Consider the following 19474-nt stretch of genomic DNA (forward strand, 5'->3'; position numbering starts at 1 on the left):
ATCATTATACAAATTCAGCAAATTTGTTAAACTTACCTAGTTTTAAATGTAAAGTTCCTCTTTACACCCTTTAAAAAAATTCAACACCCTTTTAAAGGGTATAAAGCTATATGAAATATTTTCATAAATTCTAGGGTGAAATAAATTATATTGCTACTATAATTATTTGGTCAGTTCTGGAGAGAGTTGTAATACAGAATGTCTCTCATATTTAACTCAAATCGAAATTGTATGAAACAGATTAAAATGTTTGGGAATAAAATCTTGTGGTGCTATTTTAAGTAGGGTTTTTACCATTTAGCAAAGCAATACTTTCTTCCATTCATCATTATTTGCTCTTAAGTAAATGTAAAAACTTTTTTCTTTGATACAGGTTTTTTTGAAGTACATTGTATTCTTTTTCCAAATACAAATAATTTTGTAAACTACATGCACTAGATATATAGCTTAAAACACTTTTATCTTAATGGTGTACCAGATATTTGTATATCAGCAAACGTTATTACAATCATAAGTCCATGTACAGGTTATAAAAACAATTTCAGGTGTACATTTATTTTTTGCTGATTCATCGAAATTTAGTACATCTAATGGGAAAAATTACTTCAGACATAATAACATCTTGTGTGTATGAGTCACAATAACTACATAAATGTAAACATTGTATAAATAGAAGACATGTATATTAATGTTTTATATGTTATAAAATGTACACAATGTGTGTGTATATATATATTGTATCAAATGTTTATCATATTTACAGCCCTTGGACAGGTGATGTTGTACGTAGATGGCATGAATGGAGTCATCAATCACAATGCAACAGTACAGTGGCTGTATTCATTGCTAGCATCCAAGGTATGTCTCCGCGTGATACCATAGTATACTTACTTCATTCACATTCTGCTCACTACCTCATCAGAGCTTAATGTACAGTGACATCTAAATAGGAAAAAAATGTTTAGATATACCCTTTACATATCTTATTTGTCAAGTTTGTTTTATCCCTTGATAATAAACATGACTTATATGTAGCCTTAAGTACATTATTCATGTAAAATCTTATTCATAAAGCATAATTACTAAGACTATGCAAGAGCCTTTGTTTGTAAACTAGTACTGCACTTTCAGAAATCAGAAATATTATAAGATAGTGAATAATAATTTCCTCGTGAAAAGTTTAGTGGTATCAAAACAACATAAACAATTAATTAACACTTGAGATTTTAGTCATAAAAATGAACCGATTTAACACAACCCAGTGTTATGTTTGATAAAAAAAATCAATAGCTGAAAGATTTCCAGGCCTCTGGCAAGAAAATTTGTTAAATTTCTCAAATTTGCAAAATTGTCATATTTGCTTCATGTCATGAACTAATGGAGTAAATTTTCAGCCAATTTTCTGCCACTGTAAATGTTTAACATGAAGAGTTTCATAAAGTAAATGGCATAGTAATTTTCTAACCTGATATTAATTCTTTAAATTCTTAATGTGACTTTGCAAAATTGTAAACCTTATACTTACAATATCAACAATTTCATTTTGTAATTACTATTTAGTAACATAAATCAAGACAGACTGCTTTAGAATTTAAGAAATGTAGATCCAAATTTGAATTCTTTAGGTATTTCACATTCTTTTAGTTTTAATTGAAGTAATTATGAAATTAAAAATGGAGAAGAATACAGTGTGGCTTTTTAAAAGTAAAACTGTGCCAGACATTGTTATTATAATCAATGTTAAATCTCCAACATGGATAGGAATTATTAGAGAAACATCTGTTTCTTATGTGGAGTAGATTTGATACAGAATGAACAATCTGTCAGAATTGTTCTGATATGATATTCTTTGATTGTCAATAAAAGGGGGTATAATGTCGTAAATGAAAGTTTTATTTTCCGTTCTGATCACATACTTTGATATCTTTTACAGAAGTAACATGTGTGAAATTATTTTTGAAATATATAATACATGTAAATGATTAATATTAAGTCAGAACAGAATTGTGTAGTTTTACATTGTTTTCATAATAGCTTTAACTAATGATGATGATGATCCCCCTTGTGGCTGAGGGGTTGCCTTTAAGAGTTAAGTCATCAGAATTGCAGCCATAGTTAATCCTGTGTGATCGTAAGGGGCGACGAAATGGGTTTGAAGTACGGGAGTCTATGCATCTCTTAGCCCCAGCAGGTGGGATGGTTTTGACACCTGGTGTTGCTTAAAGTTTGTAACACCTGAGGTTAGCGAAAGTCATCTTTCCTGTTTCAGCTCCATATGACCTAAATTGTGTTGGTGTGTTGTTAAACCAAACATGATGACAATGATGATAGTGATGATGTTAATAAATGATAATATATCTTAATAAATCAGGAAATAACTTGTTACTATATTTATGATTCATTCAAAATTTTCTTTGTGAAATGTACAATTGTAAACAAATTTCTTTATCAATTTTTACAGTCACCTTAATATATTTACAATTATTATAGTCCAGCTAGAGATCACACCAACTATAAAAGAAAAATCTCAGTCTTAAACTTCAACTAAAGACCTGCCAACATATTGTGCATAGTACATATTTATAGATTGAAATACCTTTAATCAGATTAGTCAGTAATTTGTGCTTAAAGATATGATAAGTGTTATACCATTAGGTCATTTAATGTCATGGCAGTATTTACACTTTCTCACCTTTTTCTAAAGCCTTTAATATCACAGCTATATCGAAGCCATATCATTTTGCTGTATTTAATTTGTACAATACCATGAACCCATGTAAGGAGATATTTATTGCGGATAAAACTGATCAGCTAATGAGATTTAAAGTGCAACGTGATCTAAATTTATGAACTTATATTGACATGTCATGGTAAACATGTTATGTAATATGATGGCAATCATATGACTTGAATTTTTTTTGTATATTTATGATCTTAAGATACTACGTTTTATGATTTAAAGATATAATGTTTTGCTTGCTCGTAAAAAATGATAATGAAAAGGCAAGCATTAAAGAAAAGAATGATTTTGGCTGTCCTCTGTACATAAATTTATGACAATTTATCAAAGTAAATGCAGATTGAAAAAAAAATGCTTATCCTTAGTTTTCATAATGTACAAGATCTTTTGAACTTAGCTGTTAAGAAGAAGAAAAAAAAATGAGAAAAGAAACAAATTTCAAATAAAAAATATTTGTAAATTACTTATTTTGTGTATCATAATGTACAAGATCTTTTGTGCCCAGCTGTTAACAAGAAAAAAAAATAAGAAAAAATAATTTTTGTGCAGCTATAACCTTCAATTTTTTTTGGTGTGTCTTATTATCTTTGTTACTATAATATTATATACAAATGTTCAAATGTAGCCCTTTCAAAGTAAGGTACAGAATATTTCAGAATGTTTTTTCCTTGGTAGTAGCAAGTTTTAAGGCAATAATTAAAATCCTAAGCTGATTTAATAGCAGAAATATTTATATAGCATGAAAATATTATTTTTGTAAATCTTTCATATCGTCTGTACATAAGAAAACATTGAACAAGATCTGTCAAAAGTTGGATTTAATCTATATTAATACTGATTGACATTTTGTATATCCTAAATTAGGTCAAAGTTTCAATCAAGTGTAACATAATCTAGCTGTAAATACATTTATGATTAACCAAGAATACAAATATGTTGAAATTGAATTGTACCAGTGTTTAATGGTTCAAATAAGAATTATTTAGTCATTTAAAATTCTAAAAATAACCTTTTATTTAAGTAAGTTGCCAGCTTCAAAATTCAGAATTGACTTAACACTATTAAATTTTATTAAATTAATTGAGTGTTTTTATTAGGTATATGATTAACTGATGTATTAATCTCTACAGATAGTGATAGTGGACACCAGGGTTTGTAGCCTTAAAGCCTCTTAAAACACATCCCAATACATGCATTTACTCTGACATTAGCTCAATTATTTACCCCCCTCCTGAAGATATTAAAATACATTTGTTTGGAAGGCGATTCATTGCTTCACCTGGCTTAAGAATACAAGAAGAAATAGCAAGTGGTCCTAGCTTTTTTGACCGTATTTGTCCATTAAAAAGCTTTACCTGAATCCTGAGATAGATTTTCACAATACACTTTTCCTGCTAAGAAATAGAAACTGTCCTTTGTTTATTTATGGACCTTATTCCTTTAATAATAACAAAATATTAAATTATATGAACAAATGTATTGTGTGGTAAGACTACATGTATGTACATTGTACAAACTGTTCTAATTATTATATGAAAAAGTGACATCATTAATCCCTGTGACTTTATCCCTGACATGTAAAAATTGGAAGAAATAACTTTCTACAGTGCCCATATTCATGTATGGGAAAACTTCAACTTGGCTCACTGGCATGGGTAAAAGTTTACAGGCATTCGCCTGAAGTTCAGATTTTTTCTGCTCCTGAAAGTTCTCTTTTTCTACATAAAACCAATTGAAATAATACTAAATTCAGGGTTTTAATGTTTTCTTATATTTTCAACTTGCACACATAGAAAATATTTATGTAAAGAAATGAAGTGCACTTTGTAACATTATATGACCATGTTAACAGGTTACAAGCTTGTATGATAATGTCACCGATGGGTTGTTCTGTCTCAAATATGATTCAAGTGAATACAAAGTGTCTAAGGTGACCAAGTTCAATAAGTTCTAATAGTTCTATTAGTTCATGTTGACAGACAGTTCTTTTCTTTATAAGTTTCAATCCATTGTTTTGTTAAATTTCAGATTGGTTACAGTTTTAAATTATTAAATTTTTGATGCAATTTATCCCACAGTTTTAGCCGAAATAGAATATTTCAGATACTTGTTGATGTATTTAGTATTGGTTAATTTGTGTTTAAGTTTTACACATTTGATTGGTTTGAATATTAATACATTCATTGTAATGATTGAGCAGTTTCACAATAAAGATTGTTCTTCTGTTTAGATTGGAGAATATTTTCAAATACATAACCATACTTTATGTTTATCATGTTTTCATTTCAAAATGTTAAGGTAGTTTCATAAACTGATTTATTTTCATTTATTATATTAAACCTTAACCTGGCAGGAACCAAAAGTGATCAACCTTTGCCACCAGTATAGAGCCAGGCCAGTCTGCACATTCCTGCAGTCTAACCAGGCTCTATACTGTTGGTAGCTCAACTTTTGTATTTTGATATTGAAATCCCTTGTACTATGAATGGACTGTTCCAAATTCAAAGCTGGACAGATCCATTATAGAAATATAGTAGGTTAAGGGTTAATACATCATGTACAATATTGGTTCATTCACACTAATCACAGAGCTATGATTATCTTTGTCATATTGTGCAAAACTTGTCTTAATGGTTTACAATTCTAAATTTGTTATAAGTTATACCGTAAAATTCCTAATAAACGCCCCTCCCCTAATAAAGGCCCCCCCAGGCCTTTTGATAGGGAAAACAATCTACTCATCAGTGCTGAACTCATAATTAAAGCCATAATTTTATTCAAATCATTCAGAATCCATAGTATTTTATAGTAAACACAAATATGTATAATATGAACTTTAAAACCTTAACATTTTTTAATGTCATTACCAACACTTGCTAACACTAAATGTATTTACAGTGATTTTTTTATTTAGGAAAAACTGTGTTGTAATAATAGCCCCCCTTTTGGAAAATGTTAGGCCCCCGGGGGCGTTTATTAGGAATTTTACGGTACATTCATTTGATGTTAGTACATGTTCTTAAAACAGATCCCTTGTTTAAAGCTCTGATTAAATTGGTTGTTATGTTTTGACTGTAATGATACTGTATGTTTACAGTTTCGACTAGTAGTGAAAACAGCTCTCAAGTTGCTCCTTGTGTTTGTGGAATATACAGAAACTAATGCTCAACACCTCATCAAGGCTGTCAATGCTGTAGATAAGAAAAGAAGTAAGTATATATATACATTGATACCTTAATTGACTTATTGTAAGGCAGCAGGTGTTTTCTTGTGCCAGAATTAATGAGGGATGTCCTAAGTCTTGCACCACTAATAAGGCTACCATTACATGTCTTATTATTCAACTATAAATTTAGATTTGCAGGGGAATCCGAAAACTTTGTAAACAAAGCCAGGAGTGTAAGTACCTGTTTTTAAAGATGCTAGTATAAAGTAGTCTGTATTAAATGACAATTCAGCAAAAAAATGATGACGCTTTCACTTCTTCAAATGATGAAGCATTACTGGAAATACTTATGTATCTCCAAATTAAATTATGAAAAATGACAACAATTAAGATAATGATATTTTTGTCAGAATGTTTTGATATTTTCATTAGTGTTGCCATCTGCCTTTATAATTACCACTAATGTGATTGACTAACATTATAAGTATTATCTATGAACTGACAGTAGGTAGACACCTCTCATGTCAAATCAGCTTTGGCATTTATTGATATCTACTTGGCAAAGTTCTAAAATTGAACAGTTTCACTGATGTGGGCAAAGATTATTGACTTTAAAATGAATTCTACTGTACTTTAATATAGATGTTTTGATAGATTCATGTTTATTTTAAATACGAATACGAACTTTATTCCTTTCAGCATAAAACATAGTACAATGTTTATAGCCACACACATGCATGTATGTGTTGCACAGGTGCTTATGTTAAAAAAATGTACAATTTGCTACATATAATATTAGTATATATATGTGATTTTGTTCTGTAAGAAAACATATGGTCAAAGTCACACTTATGTCCCAGCATTAAATAATTAATTCAGATTATACTTTATAGAATGGAGAAAGTGCTATCTAATATGGCAGCTTAAAGTGAATAAATTATGCAAACAAAATACACTTGATTAACATGTAACTGTTTATGTATATTAAGTCTGTAAGTGAATAAATTATATCAACAAAACATGCTTGATTAACAATGGTTAATTGTAACACAATCATAGATAATTGAAAGTACTATTTGTGAGGAAGCGACGAGACCTCTTTATCCTTCAAGAAACTTGACCTATTTAAAAAGGATACTCTAATATTTGCTGCCCAGTTTTTTTTGATTTTCACATGATTCAAAGTAATCATTGTGTTATAATATACATACATAATTCACATTTCAGGGAATCATCAAGCATTTAATGATGGAAATGTTTTCAAAATACAATATGTAACAATATTTGTATGGGAATAAAAGTAGAATTTATAATTAAACATTTAAGTGGAAGTTTCACAAATTTCACAGAAATGGTAAATAAGTGGGCTGGAAAGTGTTTAATACAAATTGCAAGAACTTGTTTCCTTAGCAAGCCGAAGTAAATATGTTTAAACTAAAAATAACTATTTAAAATCTCATCATACTATTAGATTTATTTTCATCACATGCCAACATGTATATAATGGTTATATTTGATATTTCAGTGGTCAAGCCTTGGACAAACATTATATCAATATTAGACGAGAAGGATGGTGGTGACACGGAACTTTTAGTCTATGCCATGACACTTCTAAACAAGGTATATATATATATATATATATATAAATGTTGATTGTAAATGAACTGAAATATCAGATGCCGTATGTCATATTCAATCAATACTCTACATACCTTCTCTCATCATAATAATTTGAGCCGTGTCACGACAAAACCAACATAATGGGTTTGCGACCAGCAACATAATGGGTTTGCGACCAGCAACATAATGGGTTTGCGACCAGCATGGATCCAGACCAGCCTGCGCATCCGCGCAGTCTGATCAGGATCCATGCTGTTCGCTTACCAACCCTTTCACAAGTCGAGAAACTGATAGCGAACAGCATGGATCCTGATCAGACTGCTGGTCGCAAACCCATTATGTTGGTTTTGTCGTGACGCGGCTCATTTATACATACATTCCGATCAGGTTCTATACTGTATTCTATTCAGTTTCAGTATTTCATCATATCCCTAAAAGTGATGATGGACTGTGTCAAAATTTGAAAGGGTTAATGATAAACAGAGTTTTATAATTTATGTGGTTGAAGGACTTCAATTAATTACCAAAAACAAGAGTAATCTCCCTTTGGTCAAAAACATAGAATTCATATCTTTCTATCCATGTTCAAACTTTACCCTGCTGGAACCAAAACCGATAAGCTTTGTTACCAATATAGAGCCAAACCAGTCTGCACATCCATGCAGTTCTGACTTGCCTCTTGATCCATAGGCTTACTAACTTGTAATTTTCATCCCCAAAGCCAATAATAGACAGTTCCAAAAAAAGGAGCTAGACAAGTCCATTAAAGCAGATTAAGGGTTAATAGCTGGTTTGGTGTGAACTTCATTTATTCTTCCTCAGATGGTCCATTATCATATAAATGCTTTAATTATATTCATTAAAGATGATTGATTTATTGATTAGGAATGCAATTGTTGATACATTACATTATATGCATCAATTTATTATGTTTGAATGACATGTCAATATAACAATGTCAATGTTAAACATTGATTTAATATCCATATGTTAAAGTTCATCTTCAGCAATGTTGTCTCAAATTTTTGCTGTACAATGTTACCAATGTTTGATTTGATATTAAATATTGCTGTCTTTTTACAATTGCGAACAACAACAAATTTTAGATGTGAAAAAATAGATAACAATAATGGTTTATGCACAGGGTTGAGTGTTGTTAAGAAATGTGCTACATTTGTAATCTTATACCCAGATCTTAGGCATTTGAATGGTCAGAAACTGGCATAGAATGTTCACTGACCAATGAAAATCTCGAGATTCTAGCCAGAGCTTTTAAAAAAAAACGATTTTATAACTTTGAGGCCTGTATCCTGTATTTTTTAAGCTTGAGTTTTTGTAGAAAAGTATGGCTATCCTCCTATTAAATGTATGACTTCAAAATAATTTGTGTCTTAAATTTACTTAAAATGTCAGAGGCTAGAACTATTAGTTGCAACCAATATGATTAAAATTTGAAAGCATAACCTTTGTTATCATGACTCATTGACTGTTAAATTATGTTTTACTGCTTTTTAAACTGGAACGTCTGTGGCCGAGTGGTTAAGGTCTTTGACTTCAAACCACTTGCCTCACACTGCTTTAGGTTCGAGCCTTACCAGTGTCTTTGAATTCTGTCATGTTAGAAAGCTATCCAGCTAGTTTATAGAGCATCAGTGGTTCTACTGAGGAGCTCATTTGCTCCTGAAGTAATGGGCACCTGAGGTCTTCCTCCACCAGTATAGCTAGATATAGAGATATAGACATCATTGACATGTAGGCAGTATTAAAACTGTTTTAATTAAACTTTGTATGATCATGGAATATGATTATCAAGATATTTTAAGCAGAATAACATTGAGGGTTACCAAGCTTGTTTTTGAGTACCTGCCTGATTCAGGTTGTTATATTTTATATTATAATATGTATATTATATATATATTATATGTATAAATATTACAGGTATTAAATGCTGTACCAGATCAGGATACATTCTATGATGTAACAGATTGTCTGGAGGAACTAGGTATGGAGCGTATCACTCATAGACACATGAACAGAAAGGGGGCTGACCTCGATCTTCTTACACAATTCAACTTGTATGAGGTATGAATATTCATTAATATTTATACCTGGTGTTTACTCAGTGATATTCAGGCTTTAAATATTGGTTATATAAAAAATAAAACTCTATTTATGATAGACAACAGACCCCTCCTATTCAAGATAATGCTTATTTTTCATACCATGTGAGATGCACATTTCCAAAGGTGTGAAATAGGTAAAACATATTTTATGGGAGATATTTATGAAAGTATTGCATTTATCCACACGTGAAAAAAATGGAACATTTAGCAGTTTTCCATGTACTGAAAAAAAAAATCGTAATTACATTTGTATAAGCATAAGTCTGAAAAAAGGCATCAAAAACTGTTTTATTAGATATGATGAGTAAAAATTTAGTATTTGTTAAATGGGGTACTTGAACTGGGTTGAAAAATTACACTGGTATTTTAACATTTTAATCTTAAGAAGAGGTTCTTATTAGGGTTTTTATATTTTTACCAGTGTGATTCTTAAGTGTAAAAAGTTATTCTTTCTGATCGATTTTTGAAATCATTGTGATTTTTAAACATTTTTACAGAACCAAAAGAGAAAGGCCCGAATCCTAGTGGTAACGCTCTCCTTGTTATTAAGTACAACTTGTTTTGTTAAAATGCTGTTGAAACAAGACAATGGTCTATGTTCATGTTCTTATGTATTATCATTGTTCGTACCCCTATGTACAACATGTTGGAAACATGATCATGTTTTTATTCTGTATGTCAATTTTCATTGTTTTAAAGATTTTCAGCAATGTTATACTGCATGGCTATATTGCCACTATGTGGATGTTATACTTGAAGTTTTTTTTATGTTCAAAGTAAACCTAACTTATATTATTCATGAGATATGAATGCCTGAAACAAGGTTGTTTTTTGTTTTTCAATGGGTCAATATTATTTATAGTAAAAATCCAAAAGAGAATTTCATATTATTAGTAAACTATGGCTGGTATAGCTTATTGAACCTTTCCTCATGTATAGACCATTTTATCTGTAAAATCATCTTAGATTTTATTCATGAGACATTAGATGACTGTATTGCACTTTAATGTGGTGTACAATAGAGCAGAAAATATGTATTTTTAGGAAGTCTATAATCCAGTTTGTGATTAACCAAATTTGTTTTTGAACACTTGCCTTTAAAACAATTTTTCTTGACTGTAAAGTGAACTAACATAGAAATAAATCTGTTACTATTTTAAAACCACCTTTGACTTTTAACAACTACAGGCATCTTTGAAGAATGAAGATGGCGAAGAAGATGAAGTAGGTCAGATGGAAAATCTCCGTCGTACTCCAAGAATCAAGAGTGACGGGGACATTGCACGAAAGTCCCGTAGATTTTCCACCGGAGTGATGCCAAGTCGGAACTCACTGGGAATGAGTGTCGAGGGAAATGAACAATCGCCTTTGAATAAATCTGCCCTGTTAGCTGAAGAATATAACAAAAGAAAACAGAAATTAAAAGAGTCAGTAAAGTTACCTCAATTATTTTCAGTTGAAAATTATTTCTTATGTGTTTACTTATATTTTACAAAATCTGTGTTCAAAGAAAGGTCACTTTATTCATTGATTTCCAGAAAGGAGTAAAATCAATAAAACTCTAAATTAAGTAAATGAAATACATTTCCTTTATTATTTATCATATCAACTGAAGAAGCCTTATAATTAGCGAAACATGTTTTGATAAACTGTGTTGGTTTGTGAAATCTTTTTTATCATACTTGAAATTACTCAATATTTGGACTATATTTAATGTTATTAAGACTAGTTATATGAAGCTACTATCCCTCGTGTACAAGGTTACACAACATCAAGCTTCATAGCAAAATATCATGTTATTTTTTGACATACAATTGTGCATACATTTTAAGTAAGATTATATTTCCTTAAATGTTTTTAACTAGAAATTGTGTTGTACACACTTATTTAACTCATAAAGATTGCTGTGACTTTGATTTTTATAAATGTAAAAAAAAAAATGTTTTGCATACATCAGAAGATCGGCTATACCACCAGAGGAACACGAGATGATTGATAGATTACCGGACAAACAGATGCGTATAAAACGGTTAGGGTTAGACAAGGAAGATCCGGTGGATGATACCAGTAAATACACAAATGGCTCGGACAAATCGCATTGTACGTATTACATTCACAGTATGTCCGTGTTATGTATAGTAGTGCACAGTCTGGTCTATGAAAGAACAAAATCAAAATTTCTAGTCATTATATTGTAGATGAAATCATTATTTTGAAACATCATTAGAATAACATGTAATTTTTAAAAAGTTTAGACTGAAACAAACATTATATGCACTGATTTAGTGTTTAATATGTTATGAGCAGATGATATATATAGCATGAAATGTATTTGTATAATGTCACCAAATGTTCTGTCTTTTGTCTGTAAATAAATATTTATTGTGTCGATGAGTATGAAAATTCGATATATACAAGAATCTTAGCATGTTACATGTTAATTGTTCATGACAATTTCATGATTCATACGTATATAAACAATGGAGAGAAAGGACTGACGGGGCGGTGGACAATGGAGGATGGGTTTCGCACGGATGGCTTAGCTTACGCTGTGTGAAGCTTTATTGTTCATCTGTATCATTTACAGTCTGGTACATGTGGTACTCATTGCTTTTACTAAATGAAAAAACAAAAATGATATTGTGGCGTCCTTCAATTTTCGTTCAAATTTTAAAAAAAATAATCTAATATTGTTTGATTTACTAATTGCTATGAGAGGTGATATTAATGCTTGGCAAGAAAATGTGTATGTTTGTACTTTGAATTGCTTGTTTATAAACGTAAATTTGAAATTAATCTTCAGCTGACGGAACTTTATCTGAACAAAATGATCAAAATGATACACTGTCTGTCCATGGTAAGTTGTCATATAACCCACATTATATAACCAGGTTTGGAACTTTGTCATATAAATCCGTCCTAGGAATTCTTGACCCATTTCTCATGGCTTTAAATTCATTATTCATGTAATAACATTTAAAGCTGCTTCTGATGCTAAAATAATTCTGAAACTCGTGCACACACTCATGCACACACTTACACAGAACTGTTAGGTTTTGTTTTCTTTGTTCTTCTGTATATCTGATTTTTAACTGAAATTTGGCAATATGAAAAAAAATAGAATAGAGAAAAGTCATTTTTAGTTTTTAATACTAAGAAATACAGAATCTTGCATTTTTAATTCTTCATCAAAAGGAATTAAAAACAAATGAAATAGCAAAATTGTGTTAGTAATTGGTGGTATGATTATTTCAAACTTTATAAATGAATGCTGGATCTTATACAATATATTATAAAGATACATGATTTTTTTTGTACACATCCTTTACAAAGGTTTATGTCAATTCATCATGCCTTTGCATTGATCTTGGTGGGGGGGGGAAGAATTAGCAGTTTAACATAAGACATTAAAGAAATGATTTGAAAACAATTGGCAGCAGCTTTGATATACTCTATGGCAGTTTATATTTTGACTGTAATTCTCTCCCCTTAAGGTGATAGTCTTACATAACAAACATCAAAAAGTATACAGACATCTGTACAGGGATCATAGGTTCTCCCAGGAATAAATGTATGTGTAATGTTAAATTGAAGAAATGATAAAAAAATGAAACTTAACCTTCAAAGTCATTTTATTTCCTTAATTGAAATCTAGACTTGTTCAAATAAGTTAGAATCTTGACATTTACAAAAGAGATGTCTGTGTATTTTGAATTAATGACAAATCATTCTCTGCTTATCCTAATGTACCTGGGATTTTTGTAGCATCATACAAATGCACCTATCTTTACCATTTCCTACATTTCTTCAGAAAAAATCACACGATGGGTTAACATAATCGGTGTGTTTGATTGAATCTAGTGAGTGATTTAACTTTTACATGAACGTTTTTGCATTAGACATTTTGATCAACTTATTTAAAGAATCATGGTTAACTTATAAATAATATTTTAATGACAGATTTGCTGAAATAGTTAAAGATCCTGTATGTTTTGTGATTGATATTGTTACTGTGTGTATACCACATTTGCAAAAATTTATATATGTATATAATTATGCAAATAAAACAATTTTCAAACAACGAAGAATATGTAAAATGTGTACTGCAAATATTTGTGCACATTATATTTAATCAATAAATTATATCCATTCATTTCTTATTGGAAAATTTGACTTAGAATTTATAGAAAACAAATTTCTAATTACCTCCCTTTATTTACATGAAATGTTAAATTTGGTAATATCTTTATAAATAATGCTTATTTGAACTTACAATATTGACAAATCTTAATTTGAGCATCATATTTATTAAATAAAACCATGAAAGAAATGTGTTACAGGATCTTTAAATAACATCATAAAACTGATCATCGGTAAATGTGTTGAGTAGTGTTAAAAAGGACATTAATTCAGAAGTTGGGAAATAAATTTGAATTAAAAGGCAATTTATACCCATGGTAATGTTATTCGTGTCATCTAATAATAGTTTAGTGTACTGATTTTAGGACTCTATAACCTAGAAAATTTCATACCTTCATTCCATGCTAATAAATAACCCAAGTACAGTCAGACCTGTGCTGTCAGGCCCTTGAAACAGAACAAACTACCTAAATTGAATACCCACCTTTTATATTTCCAAGTTTTTCTGGCAAGATTAAGTGTTTCTATACCTTATTTGTCTGGTGATCTAACACAGGTTTGACTGTATTTCATCTTTGACTAAAACATATATAATCAGATCAAAATATAGAAATAATTTATCATTAAAAGACATATGAATTTACATGTATACATATACATCATACTGGTTAGATTATTTTACCTTATATTATAATGATGATTTTAGACATTGATATATAAAAGTTTATTTGAATAGTTACAGTATCAAGCATGATTACAGAGACAGCAATTTATTTCTGACGTTTTCTTTTAATTGTTTAGTTTCTGCCATTTTTTTCCTTGAATTTTGAGAATGTTTTTTTGCAAGAACAACACTGTGTTACTGTTTCTATTTTGCTATGGAGTGATATTTTGAATGTTTTTTATCTTTTATTTCTTGTTCAGAACATACCAACTATGTACATGTGATCATTAAGATTCCATTAATTCTTTGTAAAATTTGTTAAAAGAAAATTAAGAATTTTCTTATCATAAATGGTGTAAAATACATGTATAAAAATAGTCTGTCTTACCAGAATTATGTATGTAAGTGGAAAGTCTGAAAATTGTTTTTTTCTGATTTGAAACAAATTTTATATTCGGAGGAGAGAAAATAAGTTTGAAGTGGTTCTGGCACATATCAAAATAAAACTGGTAAGGCCAGTTACCCACCAGTACATGTAATACATGTTAAAGATAATTTTTATAATTAAAGAAATAAGTATTATATGAGAAGTTATGAAAATATCACATGTACATGTTTGGTTGCCATGTTCCAATTTTGTTGCCTAGCAACTAACCTGGCATGTTTGCCTGCAGATATGATGAGGAGCCGCCGTGACAGGCGGGCACGCCAGCGTGACTTTATCAAAGCACAGGAAACTACCACTTTGTTGAGGCGGGAAGGTGACAGAATGTCTATCGCTAGCAATGACTCTACAAGCACTTGCAGTAGTAATGGCAGTGCTGCACCTGTTGCCATGGAAACTAATTTACATGGCGATAATAAATACTCTTCTATGAGTTCACTTAGTGACACTGAATCTTTGGGTAAGGATTAGATAAAACCAAAATGTCCAAGTAGAATAGTTTGTCTCTGTCTTGTCATTCTGTTGTCTGGTGAACTAGGGTTACTATACTTCATGCAAATTGCAAAGTTCTGGGGTAATATCTGAATAGAAACTATTTTATTTTTTGAGCACCCTTACAGTACAGATATTTACAGGTCTAATATTTAATTTTGAATTTTAAATGATTGATTTACCTCATTTAAATCCTCAAGCAAACATGTTTTATTTATATATTTTTATTATGAAATAGATAAAAAGATACATTATATCATTAAAAAATATACTTTCTTATTATGTTATGAGCATTGCATGATAAGGTACATGATCATTGGATGATAAAGAACTATCCTCAGATAAAATATGTGCTATCCTCTGAGGGCTGTATGTTATGTTTTCACCAAAACCATGTTTTTCTCGCATGTTCACAACCCATATTTCATCTGTAATGACTTTAAAAATAAGCCTAATATAGATGGCTGTGCTTAGTAAAGAATGGGATGGGGGGAAATTAAGACACCGATGCAGGATTCTTTGGAATTGTTTTATAAATCTGGTTTAATTATTGAGTTTACTGTGTTCTTAACCGAATATATGAATGTGTCAAGGTCATTATGATTTTGTATTTAATCAAGATCTTTTAGTTAAATAATTAAAAGAAGTTTGTTCCTTACTGTGAAACTATTAGTGTTTATGTTTTAGAAATTTTTTAGTAAGTTGCAATGGCAGGTGGTCACTTTCTAAGTAAATCTGTTTTGGAAGGGAAGTAGACTAACAAATTTGCAAGGTAAAGTATTTATCAAGTCATTGTTCAGGTGAAATATGGGTTAAGAAATCAACTTGCTTTGAATGCTCACTAAACATATTCCTCATGAATTAACATTTACTTGTTCATCAGTATATTTTAATAGTTTGAATGATATTAGTGTTGAGTTGAGTATGTATTATATGTATGAACATTTTCATGTGTGTTACAGATAACCAGCATCTCAAAATGGGCCGGGAACCACCAGATAAGAATTACCTTCGGTCACAGAAACCGGATGAATCTGGGTACCAGTCAACGGACGATCACAGTCGGTTACAGGAGGATGGATATTATAATGAAAATGAATCTCAAATGCAAAATGGTGATATGCAAGGAATTTCAAACAATAGACGTTGGCTAATGTACAAAATGGCTCACAAAGATGATGAGTCAGGACAAAATGCTATAAACGATCAAAGTATGTCTCCAAGAGATAAGCTTATAAATGATAATCAGACATCACCGACAAGTGCTAAATTAGATGATAGTCATAATAAAGTGAAATCTGAATTAGAACGTTTCGCAAACAAGAAACCGGAGGATACGGGACCAAAGCGACCTTCTGGGCCGGCTGGAGATAAATCTGGGCTAATTAGTCAGGCCATGGAAAATTTGAACAAAAAACAAGAACCTACAAAACCATCAGAACCTGTTATACATAATAAACCTGATGTAAAACAAGCAGAAAGTGACTTACAATGGGAAAGATTAGCCAAACGTTTTCATCGTTCTCTCAAAATTAATGATATGGATTTTACAGATTTAAAAGATGATGACGATACTGATGTGTTCGCTCCTCCTAAAGTTGACTTAGGTTCAGGTGTACCGCCTCACAAACCACCAGGTATGGTCAGTATACCGCCGACACAACCAGGAATTCCTGGAGCTCCTCCCCTGCCCCAGGACTGGCTCCCCCTGCCCCACCCCCACCAGGTGGTATGGCTATACCACCACCTCCCCCGATGGGATTAGTAGCATTCCAGCCAGCAATGACAGTGGATTTACCTCCACCACCAGGTGCCGACTTGCACAAAAATAAAAAGACTGTGAAACTTCACTGGAAAACTGTTCAACCTGAACATCCTCATCCGGCAACAAAAGGGGAGACAATTTGGAAGAATATTGTTAAAGTAAAAGTAGATCCTGACAAATTGGAGCATTTGTTTGAGACAAGACAAGCAGAATTAAAACAAAAGGTCAGTATTGTATATTTTGTTTAGAATTGGATATCAAATATAATTATGAACTTTCGTTGATTATTAATTTTGTCTTTCAGCTGAAGCTGAGTGCTATTTTTTTTATGTTTTATCAAAGCAGATTACTGTAGAAAATTTATAAATGCTTGTTTAAAATTACTTTGCTAATAGTTTTTTAACATACGTTTATTTTAAGTATTTTAATTTTTAATGTAGATTTATAAGTGAATGAAAATAAAATGTGAATGAAAGCTTTCATAGCTTTAACAATTAATTGTAGGCATTTGTCTTTGCTAAACTGATCTTTTTTGTTTCACAATTTCTTACAAAAGAAATTTAGAGCTTAATTGTGATATTTTGATAAAGTGTTGTTACTGTGATAATAATTTTACATGTGATAATCAAGGAGCAGATGTTATGGGTTTAGCTTATTTAATATATACCAGAAGTACAATGTTCAATTTACACATGTTATGACTGTTTAATACTGTTTCACTGCCTTCAAAAGCTTGCGAAGATTCTCTATATTTTGTATGTAAGTTAAAAGCATCATATCAATTGCTATTTTTTGGCAGAAATATCTGCTGGATATAGCTCTTTTCCTTTATAAGACTAATTTTAAAATTCAAAATTATTTTAAGAGCTTTGTTCCTTTTTTGCAAACTTAAATTTCCTGATATGAAAGACATTGACTTTTGCCAACAACAACAATAAAAAATCTTGTCAATTTGATGCTTTTCCCTAATAAAGAAACAAATATTAAATTTGATGACAAAAAATAAAAAATGGGGATGTGGGAAGAACTAACTCAAGCTATTGATTGCGTGAATAACTTTGAAATCTCATTTGTCAAAAGAATTAATTTGATATGTTTTAGATATGTTTTAGATATTGTAACAGAATGAGAAAATGATGTGATGAATGTATTAATATTTTTTCACATACACTCCAACAAACACAAGTTTGTCTTACTGTTCACAAATACCCAATTACCTCCCTTGAATAAAGGAGATATTTTGTCAAGCCTGTCCTTGGTGACCTTGACATAGTTACAATGACATCTGTCTGTATGTGTACATGTTTATCCATCAGTAACCATCGAACAAATGAATATGATAAAGTTACTAGAAAAATTTAGATATTGTATTGTTACTCTTCTGCCGCTCTTATATGACTTCATTTAGTAAAAGTGTCATGACTTGAGGGTGACAAATATGGAAGTCATGTAATTGCAAATTTATAATGGCTTTCTGAAATAATTATGTCACACGCAAGACCGATGTCAGTAGCTTATTCAAGGTTCAGGTCCTGTTAAATTGGTCAAATATTTAACACAGAGCTTGACAAGCAAATAGTCTGCAGGTATTATGTTATCCAAAGTTTTGGATTTTTCCAAAACCCCTGCTTAATAATGATAAAATTAGTTACAGAAAGCTTACTTTTACAACGTGGAGTTACTTTTATCCTGTATTTTGTACATTACTTATGTATTAACCAGTTGAAATATTTGAAATGTGTAGTAATTTGATTATATTGTGATTCTTTTTCATGCTTGTTTACTACGCTGGATTTTAATTGCATGTTGTATGCTCGTTCATAATTCAGGAAACGGTAAGAACCAAAAAACAAACACCCCCAAACAATCAAAGCACTGAATGTACTGATGGGGAGGCTATGAGAGAATGTTTCAGACTTATAGTTTCTTTTCTTTTTGCTTAAAATATGCTACCAAAATAAAAAGATATGCACATTGCGCTATTTATCCTTACTGTTGTGTTCAACCATTCATATATATGGTTAATGAGGTTGACTATTCATTTTGTTAATATTCCAGAACATTTAATTAAGGTCTACATTCGGACTGTTAATCATGCAAATTTTGAAAAACCTAAACTGTCAATAATAAATGACATACCAGCAAGTATGACGACTGTTCATTATCAGATAACAATAACATTTTACAACTGACGGTTCCTTATCAAAATATTCTAGGACTGTTCATCATAAATATTTTATGTCATTTTAATATTATTGAATGATAATAACAACTGCAGTGATGCAACATTTTTATTGAACATAAAAATTATACACGTTT

The 19474-nt window shown here is 30.7% G+C and overlaps 1 protein-coding gene across 1 annotated transcript in view; it reads left to right on the forward strand.

The window, feature by feature from the left end:
• LOC132714576 (FH1/FH2 domain-containing protein 3-like) overlaps nucleotides 1–19474 on the forward strand; it is a gene marked incomplete at its 5' end in the record, with an annotated part of 56934 nt that overhangs the window by 12801 nt on the left and 24659 nt on the right. Inside the window, 10 exon segments of the mRNA XM_060697464.1 lie at nucleotides 764–858; nucleotides 5838–5949; nucleotides 7432–7526; nucleotides 9465–9608; nucleotides 10838–11076; nucleotides 11607–11749; nucleotides 12453–12506; nucleotides 15128–15358; nucleotides 16353–17081; nucleotides 17084–17379. Coding sequence (XP_060553447.1) covers nucleotides 764–858; nucleotides 5838–5949; nucleotides 7432–7526; nucleotides 9465–9608; nucleotides 10838–11076; nucleotides 11607–11749; nucleotides 12453–12506; nucleotides 15128–15358; nucleotides 16353–17081; nucleotides 17084–17379 — 2138 coding nt within the window.

Source organism: Ruditapes philippinarum, unplaced genomic scaffold (assembly GCF_026571515.1).
Source record: "Ruditapes philippinarum isolate M1 unplaced genomic scaffold, ASM2657151v2 ctg1830_1_1_1_1, whole genome shotgun sequence".
Classification (NCBI taxonomy): Eukaryota; Metazoa; Mollusca; class Bivalvia; order Venerida; family Veneridae; genus Ruditapes; species Ruditapes philippinarum.